Source organism: Lissotriton vulgaris, unplaced genomic scaffold (assembly GCF_964263255.1).
Source record: "Lissotriton vulgaris unplaced genomic scaffold, aLisVul1.2 SCAFFOLD_763, whole genome shotgun sequence".
Lineage (NCBI taxonomy): Eukaryota > Metazoa > Chordata > Amphibia > Caudata > Salamandridae > Lissotriton > Lissotriton vulgaris.
The window spans coordinates 315,771-329,159 of NW_028254011.1; the positions used below are offsets into that span (position 1 = coordinate 315,771).

Below are 13,389 nucleotides of genomic sequence, written 5' to 3' on the forward strand. Positions count from 1 at the left end.
GTTCATCTGCATGCTGGATTACTGCTTTTGTTCTGTTTCTGCCAGTACTTAATATTTCACCACTCTACGGTATGCCTGTGCCCATCCCTCTTCAATAGGCTGTTCTGTATCAGGCGGGACCTGCACACACCATCATTCGCCCATTGAGAAGATTTGCCAACCATGATTCGCTGGTTTATGATGGGCAGTTCTTTTTTTCGACAGTCCATGTGACTAGTTATGTGGACACAGTATACTTTAAGGCACCGCATTGCACTACTCACACAATAAGCTATGGACTTAAAACCTGACTTGCCCACCTGGGCTGCAAACGCCCAATCACCATAAGCCAGGCCACCCAAAGACTTTTCATTACCAAAGACAGACTTTGCACTCACAGACACAGCAGTTTTTAATAGAATACATGTTTTAGTTCATTATTCTGTACAGGAATGTTTTTAAAACTGTAACAAAGGAATATAAAAATTAGTATAGTAGACAAAATATAAAACAACTTTAAGGTTTTAGCATATGAATTTGCAGGCCAGTCTTTGCTGAAGTTGTACAACGTAGGGCCTGATTACAAGTAGGCCTGTCGGGTACAATAATTATAACATAACCTGTGTATTTGCAAAGCGCATATTGAGCTGGGTCTGGTGGCTCAGTGGACTAATGCGTCCATTACAGGGGCCTGTGTTCGACCTCATGGTCACCGGTTCAAATCCCGACGGGTCCACTCAGCCTTTCATCCATCTGAGGTTGATAAAAAGAGTACCATTGAGTTTGGTAACAATGAACATATGTTATTCAGTGCCAAGAGACCTCTGGGTGAACATGCGCTTCACAAATACACATGTTATGTTAGGTTACCCGTGGGCATCTTGGCTCTGAATAACAGATGTTTTATTGTTACCCAACTCAATGGTACTCATTTTATCAACCTCAGGAGGATGAAAGACAGAGTGAACCCGCCAGGATTTGAACCTGTGACCTTGAGGTCACACACAGACACCTATAACAGACGCATTAGTCCACTAAGTCACCAGCCCTGGCTTAATTATCACATCTGATAAAAAAACGACATTGATGTGTTTGAGATTTATCTGATGTGATTTATTCCAATGGTTTAGGCTTATATCGCCAACATCTACACATTCTGGTAAATGCTATGCATGTTCTACTTCTTACATTCTGGTGAGATTGTCCTGCCAGCATTTCCAAGATCATAATTTAACAGGCCCTTTGTAGTCTGGTCCTAACTTGCAAGAAAACTTCAGTCTATTCATATAGGCGTGGGTGCTGTGGTGCATCCATCTTTTGGAGGGATTCTATGGCAAGTATGTGTCAATGCCACTTGGAGGTAGTAGTTGCTGAAGGCTTGATTGACACTGGTGTTAAAAAAAAAAAGTTACTTTTACAAACTGCAAGCAAGATGCATAGAGCCTAAACCTTAATGCATATACAGTAGTTAGTACAACAATATACTTTCTAGGATTATGGCTGTAGTCTCAGTTTTCATGTCATATTAAAAAACCTATCTAGGTATCCCATGAAACACCAATCCAAAAAAGAGGAGCGAATTTAGGAATAATACTTGAAGGGATAAGGTAAAGTAGGCGTGCAGGAATTCAAAACTATTACCTTGTAGGTGTGAATTTCACAAATGGCCCCATCTGTGAAGCGGGTTGTTTGTGTGGAAGGCCGAACCTCGTCAATTTAAGCTCCCATGTTGGAAGTGATTTAAAAAAATAATTCTTCCTAGATATTTTCAAGGCATCATTACCCACACAAACCATGGGGGTAGACATCATACAATAAGTCAATCTTACTCCCCATTGAGACTGCCAAAATCCTGCTCGATTACACATGCTTAAGTAGTAAGCATTTTGGGTTTTATGTTGACCAACTGAAGTGGACTGTGACGTTTTTATCTAGAGAGCCCGTGACATATATTGGTATCAGATTCATTTGATTAGAGGTTCTGTAACTATGTAGAAACGTCTAGGGCTCTGAGTGTAGCACCAAAGTAGGAATGGAACAAATGATTTTCAATTATTTTTTTTAAGTACTTTTTTTTTCCAATAGTTTGAAACCGAGGTACAGAACAGTTGACGCACAAGTGAACGATTTTATATGCTTTAGGGTTTTTAGAACCATGAACACGGAATGCAGTTCTCCTCCTCCCGGGGTATATCCTAACATTGTTGAATACAAACCTTTTTTCCTCCTCTATCCTTCCGCTATCCTTCAGAATACAAATAACTGACTAACCTATCCCCCACTTAAAATGTATTTGCATGTTTCACTATACTTAATCAACACGAATCCTCTATGGGTCCCGAAGTAGCATGCTACTCACAGAAAAAAGCACTTCAACGCCTCGTCAGGGGTAGTAAGCGCTATACAAATGCAATTACAATACAATACAATCTACGATTGACCAATGAGTGAAATTATGAGAGGTTACATGTACAATAATAGTTATGTTTGTGAATGATCAGATCCCTGTGAACTTCAGTGTCCTTCATGACTGGATGAATGTTTTTTTTATTTTAAGTGTAACTCCCAAATCCAACTGAATTAGTAAAAACCATGAGAAGGAGGATGGGGAAGCGGAGACGTTCCACAAACAAAATCCTTTGCTCCCTTTCGAGCATGTCTCTGTGAAATTGAATTTGCCCCGCTCAGTCTTCTTGGCGTTGTTAGGGGATCGGCCTTTACTCCTTCTTGAAGTACCACACCTCATTGTGGCGGTTGAAGACCTTGAATGGGCTGTCATAGCCTGCAGAGTAGTAGAAGTCTTGATGGAAGGATTGCTCATCCTTTATCAGGCTCTGCATCAACCGCTGGGCCTCTTCTGCAAACTTCTCTGGAGACGCAAAGCCGCCAAAGGACCTACAAAGAGGACGAGAGCAGAGAGTAGGCTTGTAACTTGCACTAACTTTGCGACAATGCTAATAACTGTACCTGCTCTCTTCTGGGATGCTACACTTACTGTGTCCACTATTGTAAGGTGCACACCACTCCCTGTGTACATCACTTGATATTTTTGATCTCTTGTGGTACACATTGGGCCTCATGTACTACATTTTGACGCACAGCAGCAAAGCAAGCCTTCCTGCTGCACTGCCGTGCGTCAAAAGAAAAGGGCAGGATGCGCCCTATCTACAAGATACGGCGCATTCTTGTCCTTTTGCCCTGCGCTGGCGCACAATGAACTGCCATGTGCCAATGCAGTCACTCTTGCGCACTGGTGCAAGGGTGTCTGTGTTGTAGGGGGTGATTGTTTTTGTGCAGGAAGGGACATCTTTCCGCACAAAAACAATCATGAGAGGTGTTTACCTCTTTATATGTGTGCTGCAGTATGTAGCACCAAGCAAAAGGAAAAAACAATGAGAAGCTGCATATAAACAATCAATAATGGGGATTTGCATTCTGCAGCACACACAGAAGTAGCAAATTACCATTTCATGCACAAAAACAATCTTTAATGGTGTTTGCTCTTTCTAGACGTGCTGTAGAATGCAGCACACACAGAAAAGGCAAAAACAAGGAGAAATAAAAGTATTTCTCCCCGTTACGCCAATCTAATGCCAGCTTTTGCATGCCGTTTGTTTTTGGCGTTGCCTGGGCAGCGTCAAAAAGCAATGCACCGAACCATGCAATGGGTTTTGCGGTGGAACGCCCACAACAACACCCACTGCACGCCCCTTTCACTCATATACCTATGTTAAAGGGTACCATATTTGCAAAGCGGCGTTAAGTCACAAAAAGTGAATATGGAGCAGGGCATTGTGTCACCAGTACATTGATAAAAGTGACGTTCCAGTGGCGCAATCCCCTCATGCATATGCCCCATTGTTTTCTATATTTTCAAGTTGGCCACCACTTTGCGTCATCACTTTACGTCAAGTAACACAGTGGAACATCTTAAAAGTATAGAAAATATTCTTTGGGCAGAGATGGGGTGAATGAGAAGGGAGCAATGGAAAGTGAGCTCTAAAGAAAAGGATACATTATATACCATGCGCTCATACAGAGGGATAAACAACAACAGGAAGTAAAAACAAAAACCAGGCCTTCCATGGGGTCAGTGGTAGAAGGATATGCCCCATCTAATCACATACAAGGGTAAACAAAGTGGTGGGACAAACAAGATATCCAAAAAAGAGCAGGGAACCAAGGGGCATATTATCAAGGGGATTTATCTCCGCTTTTTTGGCTTTAAAAGCCAAGAAAGCGGAGATAAAATTATCTCCCTATTACCAAGCTGTCGCTAACACCAGTTAGCGACAGCTAGTAGGAGATAGCGACCATCTTGGGCCCCACTTTGCATGTCAGTGATATTTATCACTAATGAGATGCAAAGTGGGCGTGCCAAGATGTTAGAGACTGAAAACAGTCGCTAACATCGCTATCTCCTATTACCAACTTTTGGAGATATTCGCGCTAAGCGGGAATATCTCCAAAAGCTGACACCTGCCCTGAGCAGTTCTTAGCCATGTTATCCAATGGGAGGTGGATAACATGGCTAAGAGCATTTGCTCGATAATGCATGAATATCGCTGACTTTTCAGCGATATTCATGCATTTCGGCCGTTTTTTATCGCATTTGCGATAAACCTTGTTGATAGCAAGGTTTATCTGCGATAAAAATCGCCGATGTGCGGCGATAATTTTTGTCTCTAAACAAGTTAGAGACAAACATTATCGCTAGTTGTTGGTAATATGCCCCCAAGATTGTATACCATGATGTCTACGACAGACAGCTGAAGAAGTCTGCTGTAATACTGCAAAAAGTGAGGCTAATATGTAAGGCAGTGAACAAAAATAATCATACCCTGTGTTTTCCAATCCTGAGAGCAAAACAGAAGTCACACCAGGAAATGAGAATTTTTGAGTGTGCCAAACTGGGCAGAGGAAAAGGTGGAAGTGCTCAGCTCTCAAATGGGGAAAAACATACATAAACCAGTTCAAAAAACACTTCAGAAACTGGAAAAATGGGCATCATATTGCAATACTTTGATTTGCTTTACTTCCTGGTTCTTTTTTCTGGAGTCTTTGCCTTTCAGGATTAAAACGTTTTCAAAATGGGCCTAGCAGAAACATTGATGCCAGATGTCAATGATTTTCTGAATATATATTCCTATACATCCAAATCCTAACTTCCTACAACTAGAGCAGAGCCCTCTTCCTACCTGACAAAGATGGCGGCGCCCTTCCTCTCCTCGATGAAGACGTCTTCACTGGTTGGCTTTGGCGGGCATTCCTGGTGAACCGGCGGGACGAAAAACGACATGTGAAGGTCCGGACAGCCAGTTTTCACCACCATGGTCACTGGTACAGTCATCTCTATCTTGGTCTCTGGAAAGACAGGTTTGGTTTCAAACAAGGAAATGTGCACCCCTGAATCAATTAAGCAACCCTAACTGAAAACACCCTAAAGGAACAGGTGTGCCAGTCGAAGGGTATCAAACACCTTCAGAAAAGTACCAATGCCTGAACTATATACATGTCCAGCCATTTAAATTCCATTTTCTGTCCAGAGGTGAAACCGGCAAGGAATAGAGGAGGAACAGCCAGAGATGAAAAATAAGGAATGCTGTACCTCGGTTTCTCTAAGAGGTGGAGAGGTGTGGTGCAGCGGCCAGGGCAGCTGACTTCGGAGCACAGGATTCAGGATTCGATCCCCGGCACCAGCGGCAGCTCCACTCAGCACCATGCGACTGTGGGCAATAGCTCACTTAATTTCCACAACAGCCGCCAGCGCCTTGAGGACAGATGTGGGCATTCCGGGTTGTGAGAGTGCTTTGGGGACCTGGAAGGTGCCATAATAGTCAGTTACCTGGGATGTATGACGTTACAACGCATACCATTACAACTACCTACCATTACAACGTGACCATTACAACGCATACCATTACAACGCATAGCGCTTAGAGGTGCTGGATAGTGGTAAGTATAATTTACTATTCCAACTCCAGTCCCCGTGGACACTAGGGAAGGTGTTGGATAGTAAATTAAACTTATTCCCTATCCTAGAGCGCCCCCCAGCGCAATGCGTTGTAATGGTATGCGTTGTAAAAGTTGCGTTGTAATGGTAGGTAGTTGTAAAAGTTGCGTTGTAACAGGTGTATACCGTTACCTGCCAGTATGCTCACGCCCTTGTTCCTGGGCAAATGGCCTGTCCCTGTCCCTGTCACCTGTAATGAATCCCTGCCGCCACCACCAGTGCACAGCGAAATGAAAGCACTTAGGGGCATATTTACAAGAAAGTGGCAAAGCGTGTCCTTAAGCCAAGAAGGCTAACGACACGCTTTATCACTTTAGAAACGCACTATATTCACTAGAATATGGTGCAGCTCTGTATTTCTCCCTGCGGAGTAGTTGAGGGGAAGTTTGTATATGTGCAGGAAGGTCCCCCTTCCTGCACATAAACAATCTTGAAATGCCGTTTTGCAACGTCTATGTGTGCTGCATAATGCAGCACACATAGAAGTTGCAAAACGTTTATTTTTTTAAATGATTGTTTAAGTGCAGGAAGGGGGACCTTCTTGCACATAAACAATCATTGGCGTTTTGCTGTTTCTATGTGTGTTGCCCAAGGCAGCAAACATGGAAACAGTAAAAACAAGGAGAAATAAAGCATTTCTCCTTGTTTTGCCTGTTTAAGACAAGGTTTTCCCTGATCTTCATTTTGGAGCTGCCTCCTATTTACCCAGCTCTTGTAAATAGGGGGCTGTGTCAAAATCAATAGGTGTTGCAGTGGAACGCCCACCGCAACACCCCTTGCACGCCCCTTTCACGCTAAGTGTAGTGTGAAATGGGGCCTTACTTACAAGACATTGTTAAGCCACATTGTCTCTTAACACCGCCTTGTAGATAAGGCAAAGCTCCTATCGCCATCACAACGTCACTAAAAGTGATATTGTGATGGTGATAGGGGCTTGTAAATATGCCCCTGAGCTACCAACATTAAAAAACACACCATCCAGGACTCCTTGGCGCCACGGCTGCAGGGTTGCAACAGAACAAGGTGCTGCCTGTCAGAGCAAGACTTCCAGGAGCACCCAGTTAATTGAAGCAGCGTACTTAACTCAAAATACGGTCTTCCTGTTCTACTTCAGCCATCACTGCCTTCATCTGGGGTTGTGTGATTCTTAAAATACATGGAAAAGCAAGCACGGGCAAAGCCGATATGCCTGATGGCGGCTGGCAGTCTTTTGGCTTTGTCAATGTCTGTTGTTTGACGTTTCTTGCAAAGGTTTATTTTTGGGCCCTTATCAATCTGAGGGGAAAAAACAACTAAAATCAAAAATATATTCTGGCCTCCAATAGCACATACTGCCATAGTAGTCCCTGGCATTAAAGGGAACTACTTTGTGTGTGGGTGTGCTACTTGTCAAATATCTAATCCTGTCAATCACACTAAAGTTAACCAAATGATAGAGTGGGATGATCAACTGGCCCATACTGTATGCTACAGCAGGTGGTAGAAAAAAGTGAATGACGATAGCAGACCAATGCTTGAAGAGGACTGGCTGAAAGGCCTTCTAAGTAACTATACTATAGATGTAAATTTAGTGCAATCAAAATGTCTTAGCTAATGCCAGATCTAGTCAGCCTCGTGGTACACCCTCTTTTAGTTAGAAATGGGCAGCACAAGCAACTGTTTAAACAAGCACTGGCAAAGCCAACAGGTCTGCCTCACATTTTTAGTCCTGACCAAAACAAAAAAATAAAAAAGCCAGCAGAAATAAAAAAAACTAAACACAACCTTTTCTGTAGAGGCTGCATCTAAGAGATAAATAATTTAGTATGTGACGATTCAGTATACTTTTGATATGTAAAATAGTCCTACATGCATGACCATGCAAAAATGCCTTAGAAAGCGGAATTATACTTTAAGGCAGCCAATAGTATGTGGTGAGAGTGATACACTCCTATGGGCAAAGCCCAAGCCCACTCTATGAATGTTTTAAAGATTTGGTAGCAATAGGTCAGACAAATTAGATGTCACGCTAGACCTAGAAAGGGCCTATCGAATGATAAACGTAAAGCTGGTCTTCTTACCTAGCCTTACATCACCAAGAATCATTACCAATAAGTGTTCCAGAATGTGCTTTTGTTTTAGGAGTCTGATTGGTTTTTAAAACCTATTTGTTACATCACTGGATGGCCCTTTAATAGTACCAGGTTTATCCATACTGTACTGTTTTCTAGACGGTAATCCCTCTCCAATTATAAAATCAGGTTCTACAGACATGTAGCCATCAACCTCTTACACTATCAAAAGTGGAATTTTTTTGTAAGGTGTGTGAGGATGGCAATGCCCTGCAGAGTTCCTGAAGGTGGCAGAGAGGTAACCAACCCCTGCAGGCCTTTGAGAGTGGTAGTGTGCCGTTGGTGATTGAGAAATGGAGGGTCATATTTACAAGCCTCTATCGCCACCACAACATCACTTTCAGTGATGTTGTGATGGAGGCCTTACTTACAAGGCAGCGTTAAGCCACTTAAGGCTGCTTTGTAAATAAGGCCCCCTTTCACATTGCACTTAGCGTGAAAGGGGAGGGCAATGGGTGTTGCGGTGGGCGTTCCACCACAACACCCATTGATTTTGATGCTGCCCTCTATTTACAACAGTGGCGTAAATAGGTGGCAGCGCCAAAATTAAGACCAGGGAAAATCTAGTCTTAAACAGGCAAAACTAGGAGAAATGCTTTATGTCTCCTTGTTTTTGCTGTTTCCGTGTGTGCTGCGATGCGCAGCACACACAGAAACAGCAAATTGCCATTGATTATTTATGTGCAGGAAGGTCTCCCTTCCTGCACATAATCTAAAAAAAAAGAAATGAGATTTTGCATTTTCTAAGCAGCGCACATCAAAGTTACAAAACGTCATTTAAAGATTGTTTATGTGCAGGAAGGGAGACCTTCCTGCACATAAACAATCAATCAATCACTTATTTGTAGAGCACACTAATCACCCGGGAGGGTCTCAAGGGGCTGAGCCGGGGTGGTGGTGCAGCTACTGCTTGAACAGCCAGGTCTTGAGATGTCTCCCGAAGGTCATCAGGTCCTGGGTCTGTCGCAGCTGGGTGGGAAAGGTGTTCCATGTCTTGGCGGCGAGGTATGAGAAGGATCTGCCACCGGTGGAGGTCCTGTGGATGCGTGGGACGATGGCGAGGGCGAGGTCGGCGGAGCGAAGCTGGCGGTTCGGGTGTAGAAGGTGATCCTCTTCTTGACGGGGAGCCAGTGTAGGTCTTTCAGGTGGGCGGTGAGGTGGCTGTGGCACGGATGTTGAGGATGAGGCGTGCTGAGGGGTTTTGTATGCGTTCCCCTCAACGCAGGCAGTCTTGCACTATGGTGCATGGATGCCTGCATTGGCGCTAAGCTGCAAAGTTAAGCGCCAGCACAACAACATATTTATTGTTGTAAATATGGTGCAGCCCTGCGCTTCTGAAGTGGCGGAGTGCGGCGTGAAGCCAGGAAGGCTAACGCCGCACTCTGGCACTTCATTGTAAATATGTCTCGGAGTCTCTTGAATACGGGCGCTAACTTCTCCAAGGCACAGGGGCTTCAGCATCAGCAACATTTAATTTGAGGTACTTGTGAATGAGCGCACCCAAGTCAGGGATCTCATGGGCACAGGGACATTAGCAATGAGGCTTCCTTTGCATCTTCTCAGTTCAGCTGCATTCCCTTGCTTCTACTGCTGCACAGCATGACCGTAGGAGGGCTGGGAATTGCAATAGCACAGCCCATGGGGGCTTCCATTGTAGTTTATTTCTCCTCGTTTTTGCTGTTTCCATGTGTGCTGCGTTGCATTTTTTGCAAGCTCCATTGTTTGAGTGGAGTCTGAATATTCGTCAAAAAAGTGCTGGAATTCTAACATCTGTGCACGAAATGCAATCTTTGCCCTTTCATCAATTCACTAATTAAACTTTGCTTCAATGAATAAAGACCGCAAATCGCAAAGGAAACTTTTTTCTTTTTTACTTTTTACATAGTTGACAAGTGGCCCATTGTCCTGTGTGACACGTTGAGCTGGACCAGGTACAGCAATGCTGAATTCTGAGACTTGTTATTTTTAACAATGTAAGTAGGGGCTGGAAATCCCAAAACGGAAAGTGTTGCTGGCTAAAAATCCAGGACTGTCTGAAAGGGTCAAGTATGACAAAAGATCCTTTGATTTTTGTTAAATTTGTTTAATTTGCAAAGTAATACAGTAGAGGTTACTGCTTGATTGAGAGATTAAAAACAAATATAAACCTTGTTTACCTATTTTATGGAAGTACACCATTTCATTCATTGCATGCCCGAATATAAGCGTTAGTATATGAAAAGGGGGTCCCAGTTAGCACAAAATTAAACTGTACTGACTCAGAATTCTTAAAATAGACTATACAGAATTTCATAGACACAAGCTTAGAGAGATGCTATTTAATACACATCCTCATTATGCAAAATAATTACCATTTCTTTTAACAGAACACTTATGAAGTTCACATGCCCAGGACAGAGGGCGTGGGGAGGAAAGGAAAAAGGAAAGTGTAAGGTAGTGTAACAAATAAAATTAGTCATACAGAATTGCCTGTGGTCCTATACACATTTCACATTAAGTACCACACATGACATAATGTACATTGTCACAAATTGATTCATGTACTCAAGAGGCCTATCCTGTTATCAGCATACACAGTCACTAATGATCCATTTGTTAACAGGTAGGAGTAGACAAAGACGTGTCGACGTTTCGACCCCAGAAGAGTAGGCGACGCTATTGCCCTACAGCGGGGTCTTCTTCAGGACTAACAGTGTTGGGGTGTGGGGGTGGAGTGGGAGGGCACAAAGGAGATGGTGGTATCCTTAATTCCGTCTGGTATGGATGGTGGGCCAGAGGCTCCTGGTTAGAAAGAGAGCGTAAGCCTATTCACGCTAGAGCTCAGTTGTAACGATTTCCTTGAAGAAAATCCACTGTTTACATAAACCGAAAAACGGCTTCCAGTATTAAAACAAGGTTCCCCAAGTAAAGGAAAATAGATGGAAAGAATCCCCGTATTTTTCTTGTGCGTATTTTATTTTAACGCGCGGGCGTTCCAACGTTGACGGCAAATTTGCAGTCAACGTTGGAACGCCCGCGCGTTCACACTGGTATGCCGAGCACGGATTCATTCCGGTCCTAGAACGTCGCGATCAATACGTGGAACAGCTCCCGATTTATCAACGGAAGCGCTTAATATTTTGAGATAAAATACGCACAAGAAAAATACGGGGATTCTTTCCATCTATTTTCCTTTACTTGGGGAACCTTGTTACAACTGAGCTCTAGCGTGAATAGGCTTACGCTCTCTTTCTAACCAGGAGCCTCTGGCCCACCATCCATACCAGACGGAATTAAGGATACCACCATCTCCTTTGTGCCCTCCCACTCCACCCCCACACCATTATTTCATTAGTGACTGTGTATGCTGATAACAGGATAGGCCTCTTGAGTACATGAATCAATTTGTGACAATGTACATTATGTCATGTGTGGTACTTAATGTGAAATGTGTATAGGACCACAGGCAATTCTGTATGACTAATTTTATTTGTTACACTACCTTACACTTTCCTTTTTCCTTTCCTCCCCACGCCCTCTGTCCTGGGCATGTGAACTTCATAAGTGTTCTGTTAAAAGAAATGGTAATTATTTTGCATAATGAGGATGTGTATTAAATAGCATCTCTCTAAGCTTGTGTCTATGAAATTCTGTATAGTCTATTTTAAGAATTCTGAGTCAGTACAGTTTAATTTTGTGCTAACTGGGACCCCCTTTTCATATACTATTGACTACCCAGGTCCCAGTGCTTTTGGGTCAACCCGTATGTTATATCACGAATATAAGCGTTGACAATGCCATTTGCTGAAAAGTGATTAGGGAAATGTTCATCACAAGCTTCATTAAAGGGTAAGACAGGTGTGGCATGGGCTGCAGAAGTGCAAACCTTGGTAAGACCACACAGGCAGACGTGGACAGTGGGAGTGGGAGGGATTGAATGGGTGAGCGAGAATGTGTTTGTGAGGGTGTGTATGAGAGAAAGTGCATTGTGAGAGTGGGTGACAGCGTGTGTGTGTCTGAGAGTGTTATAGAGTGACAGTTTGTGAGTGTATGTGAAAGCATCTCTGCATGTGAGTGGGTGTGTATGTATGTTTTAGGGTATTGAGTGTGTTTCTTACCATGCCATGACATACTGGAGGTAAGTCTTGGCTTATTTAGAAGAGCAATAATGAAATGAGGCTGTTGGGAGGGGGGGTTATTTTTTGAAGTTTTCTGCCCTGGCAGACTGGGAATACTTCTGGGCATATGGGGGCATCGATGGAATGAGGACGCCCCATGGAAAATACAGGCCTTTAGAAAACAGGTGCAGTTTTTGCCATGGTGGTATATGGGGAGGCAACAATGGCAACATTCTGACAAGTTGTACGTAATTCTTGGTATAAGGCAATGTCGATGGCATATAGTTAGGGCCGGGGGCACCCAATACAAAAAGTTAGCCTTGGCATACTGGAGGTGATTCGTCACTCATGGGGCACACCGACCGAAAAATCTAACCATGGTACACTGAGGCACTTTCTGACATAGGTGTGAATACAGGGCAGTTTTTGAAATAATGGGTTTAGGGGCATATTATCAAGGACAGGCGATACATTATCGCCGCTTTTATCGACAGGAAACTGCCGATAAAGCGGCGATAATGGCCTTGATAATATGCTCTATGAATTCCAATCGATGCCCATGTTAGATGTGTTCACATCTAACATGGGCTTCGATTGGAATTCATAGAGCATATTATCAAGGCCATTATCGCCGCTTTATCGGGAGTTTCCTGCCGATAAAAGATAATGGCCTTGATAATATGCTCTATGAATTCCAATCGATGCCCATGTTAGATGTCTTCACATCTAACATGGGCTTCGATTGGAATTCATAGAGCATATTATCAAGGCCATTATCGCCGCTTTATCGGGAGTTTCCTGCCGATAAAAGCGGCGATAATGTATCGCCTGTCCTTGATAATATGCCCCTTAGCTCCTAGGAAGAGCCAGCTTCCTTTGTACATCATTAAAGTACTGGAATATGTCACGAGTTCTTCTCACGCTTCGTCTTCTTATCAAATTAATGAAGAAAATGATGCTAAAAAAATCCACCACTTGACCACATCTTTTTGAAAATGTTATTGGGATGGGCGAGTTGGGGTGACAGAGGAAGCACCCTCCTCCCCAAACCCTCTTAAGATGCCTAGCTCATTCACCCTGCTCAGTAGAATTCAAGACAAGCATCATGCCTCAACAGATCTACTGGTGGGGAGAGAGAGCAGTTTGTGCGCGCACAGCGGGCAGGAATACATATTTGGAAACAAAACGC

At 43.4% G+C, this 13,389-nt stretch overlaps 1 protein-coding gene across 1 annotated transcript in view; it reads right to left on the minus strand.

The window, feature by feature from the left end:
* Nucleotides 1–373: 373 nt before the first annotated feature.
* Nucleotides 374–13,389, minus strand: part of LOC147660683 (heme-binding protein 2-like) — a 41,320-nt gene continuing 28,304 nt past the window's right edge. Inside the window, exons 4-5 of the mRNA XM_086951535.1 lie at nt 5,178–5,343; nt 374–2,874 (exon numbers count right to left, since the gene is read on the minus strand). Of these exons, the coding sequence (XP_086807661.1) occupies nt 2,697–2,874; nt 5,178–5,343 (344 nt within the window). The 3' untranslated portion in view covers nt 374–2,696. The remainder of the gene's footprint in view (nt 2,875–5,177; nt 5,344–13,389) is intronic.